This window comes from Zalophus californianus, chromosome 17 (assembly GCF_009762305.2).
Source record: "Zalophus californianus isolate mZalCal1 chromosome 17, mZalCal1.pri.v2, whole genome shotgun sequence".
Classification (NCBI taxonomy): domain Eukaryota; kingdom Metazoa; phylum Chordata; class Mammalia; order Carnivora; family Otariidae; genus Zalophus; species Zalophus californianus.
Window position 1 is genome coordinate 46,068,482 of NC_045611.1, and position 24,270 is coordinate 46,092,751.

At 53.5% G+C, this 24,270-nt stretch overlaps 3 protein-coding genes across 8 annotated transcripts in view; 2 read left to right on the forward strand and 1 right to left on the reverse strand.

Moving 5' to 3' along the window:
• Nucleotides 1–1,296: 1,296 nt before the first annotated feature.
• On the forward strand, nucleotides 1,297–5,586 carry FAM98C (family with sequence similarity 98 member C). 4 transcript variants are annotated; one of them, XM_027618241.2, is made up of 8 exons: nucleotides 1,330–1,465; nucleotides 1,584–1,732; nucleotides 1,812–1,946; nucleotides 2,366–2,571; nucleotides 3,053–3,130; nucleotides 3,221–3,337; nucleotides 3,674–3,841; nucleotides 3,952–5,586. In XM_027618241.2, the coding sequence occupies exons 1-8, from the start codon at nucleotides 1,401–1,403 to the stop codon at nucleotides 4,093–4,095; spliced, it is 1,062 nt and encodes a 353-aa protein (XP_027474042.1). In that variant the 5' UTR covers nucleotides 1,330–1,400; the 3' UTR covers nucleotides 4,096–5,586. The 4 variants fall into 4 exon arrangements, with proteins under 4 accessions (XP_027474045.1, XP_027474042.1, XP_027474044.1 ...); XM_027618244.2 differs by lacking the exon at nucleotides 1,812–1,946 and having other exon boundaries at nucleotides 1,297–1,465; XM_027618243.2 differs by lacking the exon at nucleotides 3,221–3,337.
• RASGRP4 (RAS guanyl releasing protein 4) lies at nucleotides 5,537–18,481 on the reverse strand. 3 transcript variants are annotated; one of them, XM_027618233.2, is made up of 17 exons: nucleotides 17,677–18,481; nucleotides 14,867–15,051; nucleotides 14,343–14,448; nucleotides 14,153–14,215; nucleotides 13,394–13,525; nucleotides 13,140–13,293; nucleotides 11,762–11,935; nucleotides 10,393–10,509; nucleotides 9,298–9,573; nucleotides 8,159–8,239; nucleotides 7,979–8,083; nucleotides 7,725–7,843; nucleotides 7,466–7,610; nucleotides 6,633–6,669; nucleotides 6,394–6,528; nucleotides 6,162–6,274; nucleotides 5,537–5,674 (listed from the first exon to the last, which is right to left on the reverse strand). In XM_027618233.2, exons 1-17 carry the CDS (start codon nucleotides 17,697–17,699, stop codon nucleotides 5,618–5,620), a joined length of 2,022 nt encoding a protein of 673 aa, XP_027474034.1. In that variant the 5' UTR covers nucleotides 17,700–18,481; the 3' UTR covers nucleotides 5,537–5,617. The 3 variants fall into 3 exon arrangements, with proteins under 3 accessions (XP_027474034.1, XP_027474035.1, XP_027474036.1); XM_027618234.2 differs by lacking the exon at nucleotides 7,979–8,083; XM_027618235.2 differs by lacking the exons at nucleotides 14,153–14,215; nucleotides 14,343–14,448; nucleotides 17,677–18,481 and having other exon boundaries at nucleotides 14,867–15,023.
• Nucleotides 18,482–22,868: 4,387 nt separating this feature from the next.
• The window catches only part of RYR1 (ryanodine receptor 1), a 107,375-nt gene continuing 105,973 nt past the window's right edge, over nucleotides 22,869–24,270 (forward strand). The window contains 1 exon segment of the mRNA XM_027617543.2: nucleotides 22,869–22,982. Within this exon segment, the coding sequence (XP_027473344.1) occupies nucleotides 22,935–22,982 (48 nt within the window). The 5' untranslated portion in view covers nucleotides 22,869–22,934.

Below are 24,270 nucleotides of genomic sequence, written 5' to 3' on the forward strand. Positions count from 1 at the left end.
GAAGATGAGGGTGAGAACAGTGGAGGCAGGGAGAAGTGAGCAAGATAATGGATCTACTTTGAAGCTAGAATCCACAAATTTATTTATTTATTTATTTATTTTAAAGATTTTATTTATTTACTTGACAGACAGCGAGAGAGGGAACACAAGCAGGGGGAGCGGGAGAGGGAGAAGCAGGCTTCCCGCTGAGCAGGGAGCCTGATCCCAGGACCCTGAGATGATGACCTGAGCCAAGGGAGACGCTTAACGACTGAGCCACCCAGGCACCCCTAGAATCCACAAATTTAGATAAAGAGTTTACAAAGAAGAAAAAAATCAAGGCTGGGATTCCAAGGTTTTGACTTGAGCAATTTTAATGTTTTATTAAGGTCAACAAATGGTCCCGAGTACCCAGGCTTGGGGAGGCAGCACTATGGAGGATTATCTTAACAACAGCAACCAAAACAGTAGCAGTACTAACAGTGGTAATAGGTTAAGTGATTAAAAGCATCGACTTTGGAATCATGTGAATTTGAGTCCTGGCACCACCACACATTCACTCTGACTTATCCTGTCTGAACCTCCGTTTCTCCTCCCTAAACCGGATCTAAGATACTTAGCCTAGTAGCACACACAAAATGATCAATATATATTAACTGAGTACCCCTATATGTCTACTAAACACTTACAGGACTCTCAACCTCACAGCTCTTAAAAAGTACGTTTTATCCCCATTATACAGACACGAAGCAATTTGGCAGGGACACAGAGGTGGTGAGTGGTGGAGTCAAGTCCTAACCCTTGTTTGTCTAACTCCCACGGTGCACTCTCTTAATCACGACAGTGTATTGCACCTGCTCCCTCTCCAAGGCCTAGGGGGAAAGAGGGGTGAAGGCCCAACTGGTGCGTTGCGATCGATGAGGACTGGTGTGTGTAAGGGGGCGAGCCGGGCTTCCTGAGGCCCTGACGTAATTCCAACGCTATGCTGGAAAGGAGGAAGTAAGTTTCTGCATTTGGAGCGGAGTTGGGAGAACAACACTTGGTCTAGGGTGCTTCAAGAGCGAAGGGCATCTGAGGGAGGCTGAGACAAAGAAAACCCAGTTTCTAAGTCGCAGCAATAGCGACACCCGCTGGCCTGTCGCGACAGCTAGGATCCTGAACGCACGGGCCGGATTTAGAGAGCCGGGGCTTTTCCCCGGTCTGGACCGGGTTAGGCGAACCGCAGCGCTCTAGCTCTCCGCGCCGGAGGACCTGGGGGCGGGTTCTGCTGCCTCCTGCACCAATCGGGGCGCCGAAGGCCCTTAGGGGCTGATTGGTCGCCGCCGCCGCCGCAGGGCGCCGACCGCGCACGCCGCTCCTGGGGCGGGGCCTCCCGCCGGCCGGCAGGGGGCGCGCGCGCCGGGAGAAGAGACTACACTTTCATGGAGGGGGCGGAGGCGGAAGCGCGGGAGGGGGCCGCTGTGGCCCGGGACCTGCTGGCCTTGGGGTAAGGGGAACGGGGTGTGGCTGGGGGAGGGGGCGGGGGTGCAGGAAGGGACAGGTTTGCCCTCAGAAATTGCTATTGGCCTTCCCAACCCCCTCCCGCTGCCTCGGCCCCGCCACAGGTATGAGGGCTTCTCGGGGGCGCCGTCGCTGGGCACCTCGTGTCCAGACTTCAGGGCGCTGTGCGCGCGGCTGGCGGCGGAGCTGGCGACTCTGGGCGCCCTGGAGCGGGAGCGAGGGGAGAGCGCGGAGGCTCTGAGAGCCGACGACGGTACGTGTGGAGCGGGCGGCCCGGAGGGGTGGGGCTGCGGGGGTCGCCACCGCGCCCTGACTTCTCCGGCCTTCTGCAGGCCCCGGCGCCGAGGAAGAATTCCTGCGACAGTTGGCCGGCCTGCTGCAGGAGTTGCACTGCCCAGACCGCGCGCTCTGCGGCGGCGATGGCGCGGCGGCGCTGCGGGAGCCCGGCGCGTGCCTGCTCCTGCTGCGTGAGCCCGGGATGCGGAAGTGGGCGAGGCTACGGCCTCCAGAGGGGCGGGCTCAGCATATTTAAGTGGAGCCAGGGTTCGCCCCCCCCCCCCCGGGGGCGTGGTCAGAATTGAGGCGCGCGAGAGGGTTCGAGGTGGGTGGGGTTCGAATTTGGACGTGAGTGTCTTGAAGTTCAGGTGGGTTGGATTTGATGTAGCCGGACAGGTGGTCCCTATTAGGTGGGGTTCGAAGTCCGAGCAGGGGACTGGGTCTCAAAGTGGGTGGAACTTATCCTGGAGGTAGAGCCACGGTTCTAGGTGGGCGGAACTAGAAGGCCGGAGTATTGGAAGCCTGGAGGTTTTGAAGCCGATGGAGCTTTTTGACCCGGGTGGGTGGGGTGGCAGCCCTCCTTGATTGCAACGCTCCCTTTCCCTTATAGGCTTTCTCTGCTCGGAGCTCCAGGCTGCCCGCCTCCTCCGTTTGTACCCCCGGCTGGATCCCAGCCCCGCACCGCCCTGTGGAGAAGGGGAAGAGGAGGGAGCTGGCATGGTCCAGGAACTGATCCTTACCCTCCAAGCTCTGGGGCTGCCCAGACCCACGCCTGGGACCGCCGCCAGCCGGCTGCTGTGGGAGTTGCATGACAAGGTAGAGAGCTGGAGTCCTTTCCGCACCGGGGCCACCCCACTTTCCTTGTAGGGAGAGAGTCCTTTTTTTTTTTCTTTCAAAGATTTTATTTATTTATTTGACAGAAAGAGAGAGCACAAGTAGGCAGAGAGGCAGGCAGAGGGAGAGGGAGAAGCAGGCTCCCCGCTGAGCAGGGAGCCCGATGCGGGGCTCGATCCCAGGACTCTGGGATCATGACCTGAACCCCCAAGACCCTGGGATCATGACCTGAGCCGAAAGCAGCCGCTTAACCAACTGAGCCACCCAGGCGCCCCAGGGGGAGAGTCCATTCTCCAAAAGCGGCTCTGGCCCGAGTGCCCCAGGCACGGGGATGTTGTTCTAGAGCTGTGACCACCATTCTTGATTCCGAGGCCTGGGTCCTCAGGGCCATGGGGGAACTGGAATCCACGGAGAGTACATCTGGTTTCTGCCCGGTCAACCTCAGACTCCCTTCTCCCGTCAGATCTCTGAGCTGCTGCCTTCCCTGCCCCCAGGGTTCCTGCAGCCCCTCCTCAGCTTCCCGCTGGACGCACCCAGATGGGTAAGACTATGTATGACTGTTGGCAAACAGCATCCTCCCCAGAGATGGGAGTGAGGGGGACCCCTGGCATGACTGAGACCTTTTCCCCAGGAGGCATTGGACTCTCTGTGCCAAAGGCTGGGAGATCAGTACTGCTGCCGCCGCTGCCTGCTCCTGAAACGCCTGGACCTCACAACATCTTCTTTCCACTGGAGTGATCGGGCGGAGGTGTGGGAAAAGGACTTGGGCAGGAGCAGGGAGGCCCAGTTGTGGGGGTTACCACTACAGGAAGGAACAACGAGGGCAAGGAATATGACCTTACAGCAGATTCTTAGAATCTTGTAAGGTTTGGGGTTCTAGAATTTCAGGGCCTCGAGGGCATTCTAGAATCTAGAGGTCCAGGGCATTCTAGAATTCCTAGCTCTGAGCTGGGAGTCTCTCCAGAGCTATACCTCTTATTTAGAGATGCGGGAGGTGAGGCCCTAAGTGGAGAGAGAGATGCTTCAAGAGGACAGATCCCACCTGGAGGGCTCTTGGCCACCTTCTCCATGCCCCTCTCCCCAGGCCCAAGGAGAAGCCATGAAGGCAGTGCTGATCCCAATTCGAGAGGCTCTGACCCCAGAATCAGATGTCTCTGTTGCACACGTCCTGGCTGCCCGAGCAGACCTGTCTCGTCTTGTCCCAGCCACCAGCAAGGCTGCCCGCCGAGGGACCTGCTGTGCCATCAACAAGGTGGGCGCCTGGGAGTGGGGAAGGGCCCCTACATCCTTGGCCTTCAAACTTGGCTCTCTGGTCCCCTTGTTCATTTTTCTTCCTGACACGCAAGTCTGATCAACTCTCAGGTGCTTATGGGCAACGTGCCAGACCGGGGGGGCCGTCCAAATGAGCTGGAGGCTCCCATGCCCAGCTGGCAGAGCAGAAGAGAGGATGGAGGTGGGCGGAAGGCAGGCCGCCAGAACTGGGGTCGCAAGAAGAAGAAGAAGTAAAGGGGGACTGGTGGTTTGGGGGGGGTCCTCTGTGACATGCTAATGCCATTGGTAATCCTTGGGGAGTCACTTTGGGTTTCTCTTGGTATCTGGCTCCCAGGCCCCACATCCCCTGCTCCTAAGGTCCCAAATGTCCTCCCGCCATCCACCACTCAACAACAAGGACCATGTTCTCTGGAAAATAAATTTAATTTATGACAGCTATAGGACCTATCTCTGGGGGGGGGGCAGGTCAGGGGTGCTCAGGTTTGTGGAGGGGTAAGGGTGTCTTTGTCCCCTGGGTCTCAACAGACCCCTGTTGCTCTGACCCTCATAGTCCTCTGCTCTTTAGCAACACATCATTCCCTTCCTGTGGGCACAGGGAAGGAGACATGCAGGCATTGGACAAAGAGTTCTCAGGTACCCACCATGTGTTAGCCCTGTTCTTGGCACTAGGGATACAGCAGTGAAAACATATAGATCATAAAACCCCTGCTCTTCTGGAGTTGACAGTTTCTGGTGAAGAGGAGCAGACATTCAACAAGATAAATAGATAAAAAGTATAGTTTGTTAGATGGGTAAATGACTTTGGAGAAAAACAAGGCAGAGCAGGACTAGGGGGTGGATTGCAACTTTGAGTATGGTCAGAGGGGCCTCCCTGAGAAGGCGACATTAGACCTAAGTCCCAAAGAGGGAGACATGTGGGCCTCCCTGAGAAGGCGACATTAGACCTAAGTCCCAAAGAGGGAGACATGTGGGCCTCTGGAAGAGCATTCTGGGCAGAGGGAACTGCCAGTGCAAAGGCCCTGAGGTAGGCAATATTTTTGGCATGTTCAGGGACCATAGAGGCCAGTGTAGCTGAAGCAGGATGAGTAAGGGGGTGAGTGGTGGTAGGTGAGGTCAGAGAGGTGACGGAAACAGATTGTGGGAGGTGGGCTGCAGTGAGGATTCTGGCTTTTCCCCTGGGTGAGAGGGAGGCATAGAAGGGCCCTGAGCAGGGGAGAGACTCAGGTGTTCACAGGCTCCCTGTTCCACCCCTACTCTAGCCTTCTGTCCTGTCTCTGGAACCCCAGAGTTAGGAACATAAGTGCCCAGCCTATCCCCTCCCCGGCCTGACCCGTGCTGTCAGTGTAGCATACTGGTGAGGAGCTTCCATCTCAGAGGCAGACAGAGGGCCTTGGACTTGAGTCCTGCCTCCAACACTTAGGGGCTCTGCCACCTTGGAGAGCAGCTTAACCTCCCTGGGCCTCAGCTTCCTCGTCTGTGAAATGGGGATGTAAGGAGTTGGTGGGATGATACTTAAGTCTAGACATACCCAACATGAAATCGCACAGATAACAAAGTTCGGGGAAATGGGAGTACAGGTTGTGGCCACTCTGAGGCAAAGGAAGAAAATAACTTTCCGAGTAAGAGATGATGAACTCTTCCCTGAAGGCGGTGTGGATGGGAAGGCGGAGGTGCCTTTGGGGGTCCTGCTGGAGGCCGAATCACAGGACTTGGGACTGACTCTGGGGGAGGTGAGAGACAACAGACCAAGCAGGGTCTAGGAATTCAGCTTGGAGGACTGGGCGGGCGGTGAGGCCGTCGTTGGGAGGGGCACCTGGAAGGAGGAAGACACTGGGTCACGTGGGAGGATGTGGCGTCTAGGAGTCCGAGCACTGCCAGGGGCAGAGCCTCACCCAGACTTTGTTTAGTAGATGAATGAAAATGCCTCTGGATGTTCTGGTTTTTTAATTCAATCCAAAGGTCTCTACCTTTGAACAGTAAAATTTACTCCACTGACACCAGTTACAGCTCCTGATGTATTTGGTCTTGTCCTTGCCATTTTCTTCTTTTTCCTTTTTTCTCCTTAAAATTCCTTTTCTGTTCTACTATTGGCTGCCCCCCTTCCCACTCCAGTGTATTGAAAATTTTATTTTTCTATCAATGTTACAAACTAACCAGGGTCTGTACCCTCCTGCCCACACAATTGAGGACTCTTGCACCTTTTTACTTCCCTATGCTTTCCCAAATCTGCCTGGGTTCCCCCAAGCAAATGGCCTGGACTCCCCTGTATCCAGTTGATGGTGGGGGGCCGTTCGCCTTACCGTCTCTGGTTCCCAGGAAGGGTGTGGGGGCTCTGTCTGGGTCCAAGCATGGCAAAGGTGGCACCCTGTCTCAGGTTCCAGGGATAGTGTGTAGGAGAGATTGTCTTCCAAGCCTGTTTGTGGGGTGATAGATGAGAGGGATGTGGGTATGATGGAAAGGGCCTCATGACCTTGGACTTTTATCCCCATCCATCAGGCCCCCTTCCCAGGACTGCCACACCCTGGGTCTTACCACAGCTGGCGTGGGGAACCGGTATGGGTGGGACGGGGGCTCCGGGGGGGCTCATGTCGCCCTTGGCCCCTGGCCTCTTTTTACACTCCACCTTCACACGGTCCCTGCAGTGTTTGTGGCAACACAGCCCACAGTCTAGGAGAAGGTCAGCAGTTAGTGGTCAGAGGCCCAGCCTGCGCCCCGCCTTCATCCGGCCTGTAGGTGCTGGACTCCCTCCCTACCACCAAGGCCTCACTCACCCCGACAGCGGTAGCCTTGCTTGGTGACACCCCAGAGCTGGGAAGAGAAAGCAGAATTGGTGACGTAGGCTAGGGGAGAGAAGGCTGTGGATGGGGCTGGGGTTGGTCTCCAGGAGTGTAGAAACCATCTGATTTGGGAAATCCTCAAGGCTGGAGGCTTAAGTGGGAACTAAAGGAGTCTGGGGTTATTGTAAGTTTGGGGAATCATCTAGGATGTTAGAATTAGACACAATCTGGAATTAACGAACTATAAATTCTATGGGCAGGGATTGTATCCGTTGTGCGTTCTGCTGTGTGCCCCTCTCCCCAGCCCTCAAGTCTAGAACAACCTGGCGCGCTGGAGGTATTCTTTGAATAGGAAGTGAATGAAAAAGTGGGTTTGGGAAGTGATCCAAGGTTCGTGAATTAGTCTTGGTTTGGAGATTGAGAGATCTGTCCATTATCCAGAGTTTGAGGATGCCTTGAATTTGAAAAGTATCCAGGGTTTGAATTATCTGGAGTCTAAAGACTTGGAAATGGATTCTGTTTGGAGATAATCCACCCAGGTTTGTAGATTAGGGTTTTGGATATCCATAGTTTGGCAGTGATCCAGGATGCAGATCATCTGGGATTTGGGCACTATCTAGATTCTGGGCATAGCCAGTGTTTTGGGTTTATATGGGATGTGGGGATGATTTGAGACTAGGGGATTTTCTGGAATTTGGTGATCATCTGGGGCTTGGGGACTGGGAGCCCTCCAGGGCAGGGCTGGCCTTCTGAACCCAGGCTGTGAGGAGTCAGGACTCGGGACTCTCCAGGGGAGATGGGCCCTGATAGAGGGGCAGGGTGCTCACAAAACCACTGCAGCTATCACAGAAGGTGGGCTTGCGGAAGGTGACCTCCTGGAAGTTGTGCAGGAAGGCCAGGCCCAGCTTGGAGCAGATGGCACTGGCCTGGAGCAGGTAGCCCGTCAGCTCTTCTCGGCTGTAGGAGCCATTCCTAGGGGCAGAGATTACACCTTAGTGTGAATGGCCCCTTTCTCCCAGGAGTCCTGGCAGCCCCAGCATCCTCCCATCCTCCTCTTTGGGGGACCTAGAAGTCAGGAGTACTTACCCCTGGTGGGGGGGTGGGTGAAGCCCATGGCAGGCGAAGGGGAAATTGCCTGAGAGTCGCTCAAAGTCCTCCTGAGAGATGGTTCCTCGGCCTTCAGGGTCATAATTCTTGAACACAGACTTCAGAGGAGTATGGGAAGGAGAGAGTAAGGCCAAACCATGATCATCAAGGTCTTAGATCTCCTCTGGGTCAGGACTGTACAGATACATTCCTTCCTGGCGCCCCCAGTGGCCAGGCCACAGTCCCCTCCTTACCTCCACCAGCAGCTCCACGTGCCGACCCAGGGTGGCCCTGTCGGGCTTGGGTGTCACGCCAGGGGCCCACTCCACCACCAGGGGTGCTTTGAAGGGGGAGGGTGGCTGGGGCAGGGACAGAGGGGCACAGTTAGTGCATGGGCTTGGGCTGGTGGGCAGGGGTCAGGGGTCAGTTCTCACCAGACTCTTGGGACAGCGGGGCTCGCGGGCGTAAGAAAGCTCATAGATCTCATCCTCTGTGTAGAAGAGATCCAGGGAAAGCTGGGGGATGGGGGGGGAGGGCGTTACAGATTCTCACCTCCATCCTCCTACCTACAGCCTGCGCCCTCCCCACTTTCATCCTCTTTCCAAAGCCCCTCTTCTCTGGGGACTCCTAGGCTCCTCTCTCCCACCGAGCCGCCATTCCGTCTCCACACCCCCGTTCCCTAGTCCAGAAATGCCATCTTCTCACGGAGGCTTTTTTTTTTGGGGGGGTCCTATTTAAAATGGTAAACCCCTATTACTTTCCTTGCTGGTTTCTACTTTAGTTTTCACTATTAGCACTTATCCTCCAAGAGACCATATGATTTATTCATTTACTTTGTTTTATTGGCTGTCTCCCCTACTGGGAAGTCAGCCCCACAAGAACAGCAGTTTTTTTTTTCCTGACGCGCTGACTGCTGTGAGCCTAAGTGCCTAAAGTAGTGTCTGGCTCACAGCAGGTGCTCGATAAATATTTGGGCTCGATGGCCTTCTAGAATCAGCAAAGCACAGAGCCTTGGGCACCAATCATCTTAGGGCAAGGCCAGCTTCACAGGCAGGCCCCACACTTGGAAGGGCCCTACTTCATTTAATGCCCTGCTGTCACCGTCTTGAAATTATGAAGAATTTTGAACAAGGAGCCCCACATTTTCATTTTGCACAGGGCACTGTGAATTATGTAGCTGGCCCTGTCTTGGGGTCCGAAAATCAGTCTTAGACTCCATGGCCTTTAGAATCCCAGTCTCTCTCAATTTCTAGCTCCATGGGCAGGGCAGGAGGATACATATATAAAATTATATTATATAAATAGCATACAGCCAGAACCCCACACTCCCAGTGTGAGGATGTAGTGTGGTGGTTAACATATGTTAACACACAGGTTCTGAGGCTGACCTGCTTGGGTTCAAATCTGGGTTTTACTGATGTGGGACAGCAGACCAGTGACTTCACCTTGTGGGCCTCAGTTTCCCAATCTGTAGAATGGGCACGACAAGGATGCGGATCCCCCTGCACCCAGGACCCCAAATCTCTACAGCCTGCAGGTTCAGTCCCCGGGCACCCCGGGCAGGGCGGCTCACCGTGAGCAGGTGCAGCAGGTCCTCGCTGGCGCTGCACGGCGGGTGCTGCCTCTGGAGGGCCGCCAGCTCCTGCAGCCGCAGGTAGAGGCTGTTGAGTTTGGGTAGGTGCAGGCGGCCATCAGGCAACCTGTCGGGCTGTGCCTCGTGCAGGGACACCAGGTCTTTGAGGTGCACGCCCAGTACGGGCAGCCGGAAGCCCGTGCATTCAGCCCAGGTGCGGCGGTAGCGCGCGTAGTTGTTATGGGCAGCAAGCAGCTCAGACAGCTCTAGCAGGGCCTGTGCGTGAGGGCATATTATGGGGAGTGGGGAATGTTATGGGGGAGGCCATGTCTGCTCCCTTAGTCTCCTGGAGGGGGTATCCTGGCAGCCTCCCGTTTGGGTTCCGGACTCCCAGGGGCCCAGTGGCATTTTGGACATCGACCTAAGCCCCTCCATGTCCCACATTGGCCTCAGCATCCCCCCAAACTGCTCTTCCTTTTGGGTCCCCATCTCAGGAAAGCTCCATATCCCCCATTCCCCAGGCTAGAGTGATTTTTTTCCAAAACTGAAATCTGATTATGGGTGCTGGCATCATTACCAAACCTTTCCTAGCTCCCCATTGCCCTTTGGATAAAGCCCAGACACCTTAGTTCGGCCTGCAAGTCTCAACAGGATCTTCCCTTGGGCATCTCCAGCCTAATTTCCAGCCAGATTCTGACTTCACACACTGGACTCATGAATAACTCACTCTCCCCATACACTTCCCAGGACAGTCCTAACCTGTGCTCTTCCCATGGGTGGCCTAAATTTGGTGTCCTTAGGGGCATCATTTCAGTCCCCACCTGGTTCTCTGCTACCATCTCTCTGATCTGTCTTCCTCCAGTCCTGCTCAGGACTGGAAACAGAGAGGGGAGAGGGGTCAGCATGATGCGTGCATGGTTGAAGAGGCAGGAAGAAAGGCAGAGGACAGTCTGGGGTTCTGTCCCATTTGGAGGAGCAAGGTCTCCAGGTGGCTCCAGGGCCCCTGGGTAGGAATGGAGGGGATGGGGAAAAAGTATGTGGGGGGGTTCAGGATAATTGACTGCTGGAACTTTGGGGAGAATAGTGGGGGTTCACCTTGGTGCTGTCAGGGCTCAGGTGGGCATGGGAGTCCTTGAGTCTGGAGATGGCACTGTGACACAGGCCCCCCGTGACGGCCATCAGTGTGTTGAAATTCTGGAGCTGGTGGAGCCTCTAGGAAGGGAGGGTGATACAGAGATGGTGGTTATCACATGCAGGATAGGCAAAATGGGGTTCCCATGACTGCATCCCAGTTGAATTGTGGTGTCAGGCATGTGTGGGTATGGGCCACTGTGAGCGTCAGGTGAGAGGTGTCAGGCAGGAGTGGGTGTGTCAGGAAGGAGTGGGCTGCAAGCAGGTATATGGACATTACATGGGGGGGTCAGGCAGGTGATAGACTGATGTGAGGTCAGAAAAAAGGCCGGGGGTGGGTAGTCAGGCGAGTGTGAGGAGTTAGGTTTGGGGACTAGACAGGTGTGGGGGATTCAGACAGATGTCAGGTGACAGGCACCTGGGGGTCAGACTGCTCTGAGAGTCAGGTGAAGGGAGACGGCCTGGGCTCTGGGCCGGAGTTAGGAGCCGGGCAGAGGTGAATGGGGCCAGAGGGAAATGGAAGGGTTGGCAGGACAAGAGAGACAAGTGTGGGGTCAGCAGGGCATTGGGGGCAACTGCCTCATCCTCCCCTTTTTCAAGTTTGCCGGGCAGAGGTTGCTGTGGGGCGGGGGAGGAGCCAGAGAGGAATGGGAGACACTCTGACCGGGAGACCCCTGGGCGGACACTGGAACTTTTAAGTCCGCGGGGGCCGCACAGGCTACGAGAGGAAGGGCGTGGCCTGCGAGGAAGTACGCAAAGGGGCGTGGCCACGGCGGGGGAAGGAGGCTCCCTTTTCTCCAGAAAGGAGGGAAGGTATCTGTTTAGGGAAGGGGAAGAGAGAGGTTGTGACACAGTGGGGCTGGGCCAGGGAGAGACCTGACGTGATGGGGAGGGAGGCATGCAGCCTGTCCCGAAGGGACGGCTGGGGCCTAGAGACTGAGGTAGAGGGTGATGCAAACGTGGGGGCCTGCCAGAGACGCTTTCGCCGCCCTGTGAACAGAATATTCGGGCTTAGGGCTTGGGAGACGGGTCAAGAGGGGATGTCGTCAACAGCTACGTCTAGGACCAATTGGAGGGCCAGGGCGGGTTCAGCGTGGTAGTATCAAGGCCAAGGAAGAAGTGCAGTCGCAGTCCTGGGTTAAAACCTCTGGACCAGGACCTCGGGGGCGAAGTCGGGGTGGGCGTGATGCGAAGGGGGCGGGCCCAGGGTGTGGATGACGTCACCGCCGGGGCTGGTCAGCTGTGGCGAGGGCCTGGCAGCTGGACCGGGTGGGGGGTGGGGGTCAGATAGCTGCGCGCGGCGGTTCCCTCAGCCCCTCGGGGCGGGCCTCACCTGTGCCACCTGGATGAACTTGTCCAGAACCTGCGCGCGCTGTGCCGGCCCGGGACGGCTCAGCACCATGACCTGCACCCAGCGGGACACGCTGTTGCTGAGCCCTACGGATCCCTCCAGGGCCGGGCAGCCCCGCACGGAGCCCTGCAAAACGTAGCCCCGCAGGTCCTGGGGCTGGGGGTGAGGTGGGCGTCAGGGTGGGCAGTGGCGCTTCTGCCTTGCCCTCACACGCCCATCCCCCTAGCAGTTGTGACCTCTGAGGCCCTAGTCTGGCTGTCACATGTCCTTGACGTCACCGTGGCCCTCTCCCTCTGAAGAGAAATATTTAAATAAAGTCAGGCGCTGTTCTGAGCCCTCTGTCCTATTAACCAGTTTAATCCTCACATCAACTCTACTGAGTGAATACCATACTATATTATTCGCATTTTAGAGATGAGGCCGTTGAGGCACAGAGAGGATAATTTGCCCAGGGTCACACAGGTGTGAACCCAGTCTATTGCTCATAACTGTATACCTGACTGGTATACAGTCAGCAAAAGGAAGGATGGCAAAGAAGGCATGAAAGCAGTTTCTCTTTGTTCTGCTCAAGGGGTCAACATTCCATACCTACATGTACTGCACCTTGTGTGCGTGTGTGAACAATCAGGAAATTTTCACACTAAGGAACCGGCCTTCCCTTGAAGTGGTGGTGGCAATAGCTAATACTTATATATAGGTTGAAGCATATGAAATTATCATTTGGGTAGGTAAAATATGGAATTTCAAGTCCTTCTACCAGGTAGCATTCACTCTGGAGCTGACACTGAACCTATAAGGCAGGAAATGTTAAATTCCCCTTTTTACAGATAATGGAACTGAGACACAGTGAACTTAAATGCTTCTTGAATAAATGAATAATTAATAAAATATTTTGAGCGCTTACTATGTGCCAGACACTGTGACAAGCATTTCTTTTTTTAAAGTAGGCTCCACACCCAATGTGGGGCTCGAACTCACGACCCTGATATCAAGACCTGAGATCAAGAGTCAGATGCTCAACCGACTGAGCCACCCAGGTGCCCCCTGACAAGTATTTTTAAGTGGGCATATTAATTTAATTCTCCCAACCCTCTAATGAAGTATTATGACCTCCATTTTATAAATGAGAAATCTGAGTCCCAGAGAGGTTGAGAATCTAATTCAAAGTTACACAGATAAGGAAGGGCTGATGGATTTGAACCCAGGGGTTCTGTCCTCAGCCAGCTTAACTCATTTTCCCGAGCTTTCTAGGACCCACGTTTGAGAGTTTGAGATCCCTGCCTAATGTAGGGGTCATCTGAGTCTTGCCAGGCTCCACCCCACTCCCAGCCATTCCCAGCTGGGGGAAGGGAGTCCTCACCGTGATGGCCTGGAAGGACCGGAACTCCAGATAAGTGAGATGCTGAGCCAGCTCCCCCGTCTCCAGGTGGTCGAAAAGCAAGGACACTTTGCGCTTTTTGCCTAGGCCTGGGCTGTTCATGGGGGGTGGGGGGCCAGGGCCACCTGGGCTCAGCCTGGGGGCAAAGAGGGGCAGGGTATGGGAGGGGTACAGGGTGGAGGATGTGGGGGTGAGGAGGGGGATGGGAGAATGGGGGTGGAGAGTGACTGACTCACAGGTTGGAGGAGTCTCCCAGGCTCCTCTGGGCAGAGTTGCCCTCCTGCTCCACAGTGGCCCAGAAGCGACCTATAACCTCTTCTAACTGAGGCTCTTGGTGTACCGTCTCAGGGTGTTGGGTCAGCCAGTATCTGAGGGTGGTTTAGAGATGGTGGGATGAGGCTGGGGGTGGGGAAGTTCTCTAAAAGGGGTCTCTTGGGCTGAGGAATCTCTAGGTACTGAACTAGGGGTCTTTGAAAGGTCAGGGTTGGAGAGGCACCAGCCTGGGGCTCTCTCTAGGAATAGAACTGGGGGCCTCTAACCACAGGCTGGGGAATCAATGGGAGATAAACTGGGGGGATCTCTTGGAGGTAGAATTGCTAGGAAGCAGGATAGTGGGGGGCGGGTCTCAAGAACTAAGCTGGGGCCTCTGAGGGGTGAGACGTTTGGGCAACAAGGTGAGGGGGATCTTAAAAGTAAGGCCAGGGCATGTGGGGGGCTGGGGAATCAGAGCTGGAGGTCTCTGAGCATCAGCTAGGAGAGGGTCTCTAGGATCTGGTCATGGATCTCTAAGAGGTAAGGGTTCTAAGGAGCAGAACTGGGAGGGTCCTGGGAACGAAACCAAAACCAAGGCTGTCTCAGAAGTGGTATTTGGGGGAGCAGGGCTTGGTGGGCCTGTGAGGAATGAGTCTGGGGAATCTCTGGGAGGTGTTTTTTGGGGGTAGGGAATAGGATGGGGGTCTTGGGTCATGGGAGTAGAGGTCTGGGCCCAGCCCTACCTGACCAGGTGACAGATCTGCAGCCGCCTCTGCTCTTGTGTGTTCCCTGTGGCCTCCTGGTACTTGAGTTCTGGTCAAGGCTCTGATATCCAGCATGCCAGACCTGCCTGTTCACCCTGTCCCCATTTCCCAGACTCTCACGTCTCTGCCCTCTACCCTCCACCCCCTGCTCATGGCCCTGGGAGGATATAAGGTCAGCAGACGGGCAGCGAGGTGGGCAGAAGGCAGCACCCAGCTGTGCATGGCCAGTACCATGTTGAGAATGTGGTCCCCACGGCGCAGGCTGCCAGCTGAGTCTGGGGGGTGGGAGAAGGGGACTCTGTGTCGGAATGGCTCCCGGGCAAGAGACTGCACGGTCTCCAGAGCCCGTTGGATTGGCTGGTTCAAACTCCAGCTCTACCTGTTTCTCCCTGCATGAACTAGGGCAAGCAACTTGGCCTCCTGAGGGTGTCTCGGTTTCCTTGTCTGTACTGGGCATAGACCACAGCACCTGGCAAGTCATGGTGTAGATGGAAATAGCATCACACCTCCTCCCCCTCCGCATCTCAGGAAAAGAAATGCACATGTTTCTCTTATCCTGAATGTCGTGATTGAGATTCATTCCACACAGCCTTGCTACCATTTTATACGCCCCACCCCCAAACAGGCCTAGAGAGAGGTGGCTGCTTTACCACCTTAGGACTAGGGAGGCTGGTCAGGGAAAGGGACACTCACCGAAGGACTGAATGCATTTCTCCAGCAGTTCGTCTTCACTGCAGTCGCCCTCGTTCAGCATGCCCAAAGCCATGGAAGCCATGACCTTGCTGATTTCCCGGGGGCTGGGGCACGTCTTGTGGCGCCGGGCCTGTCGGGGCCGGCTCCGGCCCCCTGTCTTTCCTGGGCATTCCTGGTGGGACTTCCTATGGGCACACCCCCCAGGGAATCATGGGAACCCCGTCCTTCGGACAGACCCCCAGAATTCTTGACTCCAAAACCCCAAGGCATCATGGAAGAAAACCCCTGGAGTATTTCAGATCATGGGAACCTTCTCCTACAGGTAAACTCAAAGCGTTACTCCTGCCCCCTTCAGGAATCAGGGGAAAAGACTCTTAAGACCACCCTGAACCCCCAGAAAATCATGGAGAAGAAGACCCCCAGGATTACTAAGGACCCTCCAGGGAATCATAAGAACTCCTTCCTCCAGGCATTGACCCCAAACTCCCCTTGCCTGTAAAGTCCCAAGGCATTATGGAGAGACTTTCTGTCGGCAGAACCCTGGGATGACTCTTGACCTCCCAGGGAATCAAGGGAGAAGACCACTGCGCCCCCATCCCTCCTACTCCTGCTCCCCCAGTCATTCCTGTCCTTCTCAGGTTCTGCCTTCAGGGAGATTCCTCAGAATTCCCCCTCTGCCCTCCAGTGCTGGTCCTTTCTTCCCCCAGCCCTCATGAAAGCAGCAGACTGCTGAGATTCTATCTGTCCCTCCTCCCTGAGCTGGACCCCCTACTACAGTGACAGGCCCCTCCCCCAAGCCAGTATTTTGGCAGGACCTGAGTCTTAGCCACCAGCCTGAGCCCCTAGGTTTGGAGAGAAGATATGGGTGCAAAGTGGCCTCACCAGGGCTCTTCAGAGCTGGGCAGGGTCCCTGGGGTGAGGCAGCTTCAAGGAAAGTTTAAAAATAACCCTCGCTCTGCCTTGTGCCTCCCTGAGGCTCGTGGTCCAGTTGGGGAAAAGGGTAATGGAGAGACAGGGATGGTGGAGGAAGGAGAGAGCTGAATGGGCTTGGCTTCCACAAGGGTGGAAATGGGATTAGAGAAATTTCTGTTGGCTGTGTGACTTTGTGCTAGTCACTTAATGTCTCTGGGCTTCAGTTTCCCCACATGAAAAATGAGAATCATCCTTAGACCTTCCCTAGGAATTTATTATGAACATTCACTGCCTTGCTCTTCAAAAGTGCTAAATAAAGGACTTAGCTTGGGGCACCTGGGTGGCTTAGTCAGTTAAGCATCTGCCTTTGGGCTCAGGTCATGATCTCAGGGTCCTGGGATCGAGCCCCACATGGAGCCTGCTCAGTGGGGAGTCTGCTTCTCCCTCTCCTTTTGCCCCTTCACCCACTCATGCATGCACTCTCTCTGTCTCAAATAAATAAATAAAATCTTTAAAAAAATAAATAAGGGACTTAGTTTGCTCAGGCTGTTCAGTGGCCAGAGAAGGGAAAGTTGAACTTGGGATACAGAGAAAGTGATGGGGCAAACTAGAAGCCAGGCCTGGGGTACGGAGTGAAAGCAGAAGTGGGGAGACCCTCATCACAAGGGCACTGCCATGTCCTGGCGCATCCTAAGGATTCAGGGGATCAGTCCTGAGTGTTCTTGAGCTGGCATTTACTGAGTACTGAATATATGCTGGGCAGAGGCCTGAGCACCTGTCTAGTTCAGTGGTTTTCAAAGCATGGTCCAACTGATACCACCAGCATCACCTGGAAACTCAATAGAAATACAAATTCTCAGGTCCCACCAGAGACCTACAGAATCAGAAACTTTGGAGGTGGGGCCCAGCCATCTGTGTGTGTGTGTTTTAAGATTTTTTACTTTTAAGTAATCTCTGTCCCCATCGTGGGGCTCGAACTCACAACCCTGAGATCAAGAGTCTCCTGCTCCACCTACTGAGCCAGCCAGGCGCCCCGACAATCTGGGTTTTACAAGCCCTCCAGGTGGTTCCGATGCATGCTCAAGCTTAAGAACCACTGGTCTAGACTGTCTCACTGAGGACTTCCTGGCCCCTCTGAGGAGGGGCTATGATTATTCTATTAACAGAGGAAGAAACTGGGGCACAGAGCAATTAAGTAACTTACCTAAGGTCGCACAGCCAGAAAAATGAGGCAGCCAGGTCTCCACCACTAAACTGCTGGGTATTATGGGGAGGGGACCCCTTTGCCCATCAGAGACATGCCAGAGGAGGCTGGAGGAGCGACCCAGGCTAGGGACCCAGCCACCATCGCCCCGGTGAGGACAGGAAAGCAAGCTGGTCCAGGTCATGGGAAGCCTGTTCCAGAAGCTGCGAGGCCCTTACCTGTGGACCATCTGCTTTCCGTAGTGCCTGGAGCGGCCAGGAGGGGTTTAAGAAGCAGGAGAGCTGCCCTGCCCTGCGTCACACTGCCCTCCCCCGGGGCAGGGCCCTGCAGGAGCCTGGAGTTTCCAGTCCAGGGGCAGGGGGCAGCAAGGGAGCGACTGTGATGGGACACCAGGAGGAGCCCAGGGAGGACAGAGACACCCAATCTAGGGAGCAAGGAGAAGTGGGGGCGGGGCAGAAGGGGATACAGAGCAGCTGAAACTCCAGACAGTGAGGACGAGCCCCAGATGCTCAAACACACAGCCCCAGCCCTAGCAGCTCTGGACTCCCTGAAGTACCGTTCATCTGGAGCCCCCTGCTCCTGCCCTTGGAACCCAACCCTCTGCCGGCAGCCTTAGTACTCCCCAGCCTTCCCACGCAGCCAGAGGCCCAGGGGCTTAGGGCGCTGCCGGTCTCCTTGGGGAGGGTCCTCTCACCTCTTGCTGTCTTTCCTGTTCATGTTTCCTGGTGGGGGGAGGGGGTCTTGCAAGAGTCTGGCTCAGTTCTTCCCCCCCACCAAGTGTCCAGCTTCTTAGCCCCTTGGGAGCTTGGGCCTCCTCTGTGCTTGGGAAGGAAAGAGGAACTGCCCCTCCCCACCCAGCCCCAGGCCAGGGGGAAGGAAGAGGCTGGGGAGAGACCAAAGGTCCCCCCTCCCCCACATGGGGATCCCTTCAGGCTGAGGTTTCCGGTGCTGCAGGCCCCCACCCCCAGTCGCCCAGCGGGCTCTCTATCTCCCTGATCTTTCGGTCTCTAGACCCGTGATTCTCTGTTCTGTCACTGCTGTACTTCAACGAGAGCAGGTTTTGTTTGTTTGTTTTTTTTTTAATATGCCTATTATGACACATTTATGTAAAAACGTGTACTCAGAAAGTCTATATTTCTATAAGGATATATTCATGTATCTAATACACAGAGGTTTGAATGGAAAGTCACAAGACATAATACTTTGTATATTTCTTCTTATTATTTCTTTTATTCCTGGTTTCATTTTAAGAATAACCATTTGTATCCCAGAAAACATTTTCATTTTATTATATTTGTTGTAACAAACCCTTATGTAGTGCTTACTGTATACCACACAGTGTTCTAAGAGCTTTTAAAATATTAACTCATTTCATCATCACACAATCGTAAAGACTGTTCTCTTACTATGAAAAACATCATAGATGGAGGTAAACTCTCTGGGGGCCCCTTTCCCCCTTAGGCAGGGGTGACCAATATCACATATTGTTGGGTTTCATTTGATCTGTAGGCTGTGCGTTTGTTTAGGTACATAAATACATGCTCAAAGAAATGCAGACTTTTCTTTTGAGTTTGTGTGCTTTTTTTTCTTTTCCTTAAATGTGTCATGCTTGTCATTTGTAAATTGATGACCAAAAACACGAATCCTAAGTGTTTAGGTTGATGAGTTGTGATAAACTGAGCGTATCTCCGCGTCAGTGACAAAATCGAGAAACGTTTCCATCCTGCCCAAACTCCCCTGCACAAGCCCCATCCCAGTCCTGCCTCCCAAAAGTTGCCCCTAGCCTGATTTCTTTTTATTTTTTTAAAAAGATTTTATTTATTTATATGAGACAGAATGAGAGAGAGAGCACATGAGAGGGGGGAGGGTCAGAGGGAGAAGCAGACCCCCTGCTGAGCAGGGAGCCCGATGCGGGACTCGATGCAGGACTCGATCCCGGGACTCGATCCCGGGACTCCAGGATCATGACCCGAGCCGAAGGCAGTCGCCTAACCAACTGAGCCACCCAGGCACCCCAGCCACTAGCCTGATTTCTATCAGTGTAGTTTTGCCCAGGGTTTGAGTGGCTTATAAATGGAATAATTTATTGTGTCTGACTTCTTCCCCTTAATAATCATGTTTTCGTGATTCTTGCATATACTTGGTTGTAGTTATCCTTTCGGTTCCCACACTGCGTGACTATTCCACACTTTATTGAGCAGTTTTCCTGTAATGGACAGGTGAGTTGCTTCCAGTGTGGGGCTATTGTGAAGAAGGCTGCCTGTGAACCTTCTAGCCCTGGTCTTTGGCTGAACGTTTAAGTGTGCGGTCCTGTAGGTAGATACCAGGAGTGGAATAAATGGGTCATAGTAATTAATATGCCTCTGCCAAACCTAGGGTGTTAGTCAATTCAACCCAAGCTCTCATAGAAGTATATTTTTACTCCTTTCTTCTTTTCACTAAAAGAAGTCACCATGGATTTTTTTTTTTCCAAGCCAGAACATTTAGACAAGCACAGAGCTCATGCTGTGTAACTTTTCCATGACATGACCTACCGTATAGTCTCAGGCCCTCTCTCTCTCTTCCTCTCCCTGCCTCTTTACCCGTCCCTCCCCCGCACCAAGTCTCTGGTGGTGCTGTCCATGATGTGCTGTCTGTCTGTCTCTCAGCCCATCTCCCCAGCACCTGCATTTCACAAGGTGATGTAACACCACTGGCTGAGCCCAAGCTTGTGGTGTCTCCTCTCCCCCCACCTCCCCACCCCCACCCCCAGGACCCAGAGAAGCCTCAGGAAGGGAGGTCAGTACATGCGCCCCCCTGCAGGCCTGCAGGGATGGTTACTACTCCCAGTAACACCATCAACCACAAAGGAAACGGCTTCTGAAGCAAACTACAAAAACTTATAAGGCATGTGCATTTGTTAATATCAGAATAAAGATTTCTCTCAATGAGGACACCATGGGACAAATAGATGAGATGACAGAGTGGGAACAGGGATTTACAATGTCTAAAATCAACGAGAAATTAATCTTTAGAAGGGTGACAGGCACAACTGCAAATCAGCCAGAAAAAGAGACACCAATCCTGATAGAAAAATGGGCCAAGAGTGTGAGCAAATGACCAGGAAACCCCAAGTCTCTGATAGGTACCTGAGAGGATGCTGGACATTCTTGGTAACTGATCAAGGAAGTGCAAATTAAAACACCGGTGAGTCATCCCTTTGGTCTGGCAAAGGTTGGAAGTTGGAAAATGTCAAGTGGAGGTTGGGGATGTGGGGCCCTGGGAACTCTGATTCCCAAGGGCCACTTGGCATGACTTAGTCAAATTCAGTTAGCTGCTGGGTGTGTGTACCTGGACATTCGCTCCCAGTCCCGTAAAGGGACATATAAGGATCCTTCTATGAGCTGCAGGCAGCCTGGGTGTCACCCCAAGAGGAGAGTAGCCAGGAAGTCCTGCAAAGCCCCCACAAGCCCAGAACAGGTGTCCATAGAGCAACATAGATAGGTCTTAAAACACATCATGATGACTGATCAAAAAAAAAAAGAAAAAGAAATGCTATTAATATCTTATGATATAATGCACAATGACACAGAATAATTGTTATACATAAAATTCCAAGGAAAAATGTAATATTTAATATGCAAGCATGTATGATATGTTGTATATAGATAAACATAGTTACATTGTATTGTGTGATTATATTAGCCTAAATACATAATTATATAATTATGCATTATAAAATTCAAGAATATGGTACAAACTCATATGTTGTATATGACAGTTGTATCAATATATCAGTATTTAAGTATATGACACATACCAACCTATTATACATTTGACATTTTTTAAGAAAAGATTTACTTGTTTATTTTAGAGAGAGAGTGAGCGAGCACAGGGAGGGGCAGAGGGAGAGAGAAACTTTAGCCGACTCCGCACTAAGTACAGAGCCTGACATGGGGCTCCATCTCATGACCCTAAGATCATGACCTGAGCCGAAACCAAGAGCTGGAGGCTTAACTGACTGCACCACTCAGGCGCCCCTATACATTTAACATTTGATGTATAATTTTATTGGACTGCAAGATATTGTTTTATATAACTTAAGAGATACCATTACATGTTAATAATTTTAATATTATCAGTAAGTTACCTGTATCAATAAATTACCATATCATAGGCTCTAAAAGGTTTCCTCGTGACCCCTACCTCCAGCCCCATGTAGGGACTATTCTAAATTAGCCCAACTGACAGATGAGGAAACTGAGGCCCAGAGGCACAAAGTTGTATGACTGGCAGGAGGCCCAGGTATGTTTGGTGTCCTGCACTGGGCCTCCAAGCCTCACTGCGGCCTGTTTTAGGGAACTGCAGAGGCCGGTTGTCCAAGCTTCACAGCCACGCTCCCCAGAGCCGGTGGGGGACCCCGGGGAGCCAGTGTGCCTTCAGGCCATGGAGGGCCCTAAGCAAGAAAGCAAGAAGGAGCTGCTTACCCCTCTCAGATGTCTCCTGTTGACAAAACCCATGGAGCTTATCTGCATAAAGGGGTGGCCCAGCTAGTGGCCTTCAGTGGCTCAGGCAGTCCCTGGGGAGAAGGAGGGTTAGAACTCTGGTGGTGGGGCCGGGGGGGAGGGGCAGGGAGGAAGGTGGCCCTTAGGAATTGGGTTTTTGTTATAATTAGATTTTATTATATATCAAGACAATGCAGTGGAATGGGTAAGAACCCTAGCACTGGGTTCAGATCCCTTGCTCAGCCTCTGTGTGACCCCGGGCAAGTCACTCTACCTCACTGTCCTCAGCTTTCCTCATCTGTAAAATGGGCACCATAAATCTACTGATTTCACAAGATTGTTGTGAGAACTACATCATTCATCCCGGTCCTTAAAGTTAAACATGGTAAGGACCATGCATTTTTATTTCCTCCTCTAAATAATGTGAATAATAGCAGGATTGTCCTGACAACTAAATGAGATGCAGTAAAAATATCTTTCTTTGGGGACTCAAATACAACAGGCACACAAAAGACGTCTGCTATGGCTATTATTCCTGCCTGAAAAGATACGATGATGATGATGATGATGATGATGATGATGATGATGATGATGATGATGTAAGCAACACTTAATAACATTTACTGGGTGCCTGGGTGGCTCAGTTGGTTAAGCGACTGCCTTCAGCTCAGGTCATGATCCTGGAGTCCCGGGATCGAGTCCCACATCGGGGTCCCTGCTCGGCGGGGAGTCTGCTTCTCCCTCTGACCCTCCCCCCTCTCGTGCTCTCTCTCTCAAATAAATAAATAAAATCTTTAAAAAAAATAACATTTACTATGCATTGGTACTCTTTAAGTGCTGTAAATAAATTATCTCATTTAATCCTTGCAAAGGTCCTATGAGGTAGGTATTATTAATTTCTCCTTACCAGTTGGGGAAACTGAGGCACAGAGCGGGGATGTGACTTGTCCAAGGACACATAGGGAGTGGCAAGCCTGGGATTCAGATCCAGACTATCTGGCTCAGAGTCCTTGCTTTTAATCACTAAGTATGGTGCTTTTTAAATTCGGGAGACCTTGATGGGCATCCCAGCTCCACTGTATGGCATCAAGCACAGGCTTCCCAGCTCAGAGCCTCAGTTTGCTCTCTGTGAAATGGGCTTCCTTACCCTGGAGGTGCAGAGGGGGCAGCTACCTTCCAGACGCTCCCCCTACAACCTCCCACGCCACCTACCCGTACCTCCGGCCAAGGTTTGGGGTCTGAGGGTGGGGCTCCGGTTAGGGGGCGTGGCCTTGGACGTCCTGGCCCAATGGGAACCGGGGGGGGGGCGGGGACCTCCTTCCACCTCTGTCCAGCACGCGAATCCTCCTCGCAGTTCCATCTACCTCCCGGGTGCCCCAGAGGTCTCCGACCCCAGCCCACCCGCCCAGCCTGCAGCCCCCTCCTCCTATTCCCCGACCTCAGCCCGCGCCCCTCGGGCCTCGACATCATGGGTGACGGAGGAGAGGGTGAGGATGAGGTCCAGTTTCTGCGCACGGTGCGTATCTCTGTGTTAGGGGGTCTCTGGGGCTATCTCTCGGGTCCCTCTGAGTGTCTCCTTGTCTCCGGATGTCTCTGTACTGATCCCTGTTGGTCTTTGAGTCTCAGGGTCTATTCCTCTGTCCCTTTGGGTCACTGTCACTCTATCTTTCTCCTTTTTTGTCTCTCAGTCTCGCTCACCTTTCTCACCATAGAGAATTAGAAGACTTTGGGACTGCAGAATGGGAAGGGGGATTTCGGCCACCCTCCCCTTCTGACATTTGCTATTTGTCCCAGAGAAGAGGGGTTAGCTGAAGGAGCACCCCCCTCCCACCACCCTGGAAGCCGGCACTTGGGGAAGGTGGTTCTAATTCCTGAGCTTAATTTAGCTGTTCTCCCTGCCCCCCGCCCCCACACACCACCTAACCTAATTCTCTTTTGCTCCAGATTCTGACCTAATTTAAATTTTGGGAACGGGGCTGGGGTGGTCTGGAGGACCTAACTTCTTTGAATTTCCAGCCCTTGAGGGTCTCCTGAGGGGACCCTCAGGTTCTGGGTCTTCTTTCATCCCTCCCCTCTTTTGGGTAGGAGGGCCAAATATGGCTGCTAAAGGTCTCTGGGTAGTGTCTCTCCCTAGCCATCTCTTTGGGTTATCTCTGTCTTGCTGTCTCTCCATCTCTGTCTCTCCCTGTCTCTGTCTTTGTTCTTTGGCTTTAGGCCTTCTGCGTTTTGTTCTGCCTCCCTAGCTCTGTCTCTCCTGGCATCTCTGATCCCCTACTGGGGGGCAGGGATGAGAATTGGAACAACAGGTGTCCCTCCCAGAATAGCCAGCTTTTCTGGGGCCTGGGCAGGGGACAGGGAGAGGGTGTGGGGGGGAGGGGCTGCCCATCTCAGAGTCCTTCCCACTGTTCCCTGCCAGTGGCTGAGTGTATAGGAGGGGATGTTCTCTCTTCTGGGCCAGGTCTGCTGACCCTGCGATAGCCCCTCCCCTCCTCCTCCCAGGCCCTGGGAAATGCTGACACAGCATTCCAGGGCCCCAGAATAGGACCCTGGTGTGCTGGGTCCGGTTTCTTGGGAGGGAGGAACAAACAGCTGGGGCTGATAGTGAAGGATAGGGACAGCTGGTCATTCAGCCACAGGAGGAGGCCTAGCTTCACCCTAGACTCTTGCCCCAGCTCCAGCCCCTTAGCAGACACCATGGGTTGGGCTCTCCCCTCCTCCCCGGCCCTAATAAGACCATGGCCATGGTATTAGCCTTGAGCAGCCGCTCTACGTCAGGCCCCATGCCCAGGGCCTCGGTCTCCCGA

Bases quoted from the DNA above. Each gene is read 5' to 3' on its own strand.
- FAM98C (XM_027618241.2), top strand. From the start codon at position 1,401: ATGGAGGGGGCGGAGGCGGAAGCGCGGGAGGGGGCCGCTGTGGCCCGG. The intron at 1,466-1,583 runs GTAAGGGGAACG...GCCCCGCCACAG, and splicing joins CGGGACCTGCTGGCCTTGGG to GTATGAGGGCTTCTCGGGGG. The intron at 1,733-1,811 runs GTACGTGTGGAG...GGCCTTCTGCAG, and splicing joins GGCTCTGAGAGCCGACGACG to GCCCCGGCGCCGAGGAAGAA.
- RASGRP4 (XM_027618233.2), bottom strand. From the start codon at position 17,699: ATGAACAGGAAAGACAGCAAGAG. The intron at 13,294-13,393 runs GTGAGTCAGTCA...CTTTGCCCCCAG, and splicing joins CTGGGAGACTCCTCCAACCT to GCTGAGCCCAGGTGGCCCTG. The intron at 10,510-11,761 runs GTGAGGCCCGCC...CTCCCTTCCTAG, and splicing joins AGTTCATCCAGGTGGCACAG to AGGCTCCACCAGCTCCAGAA.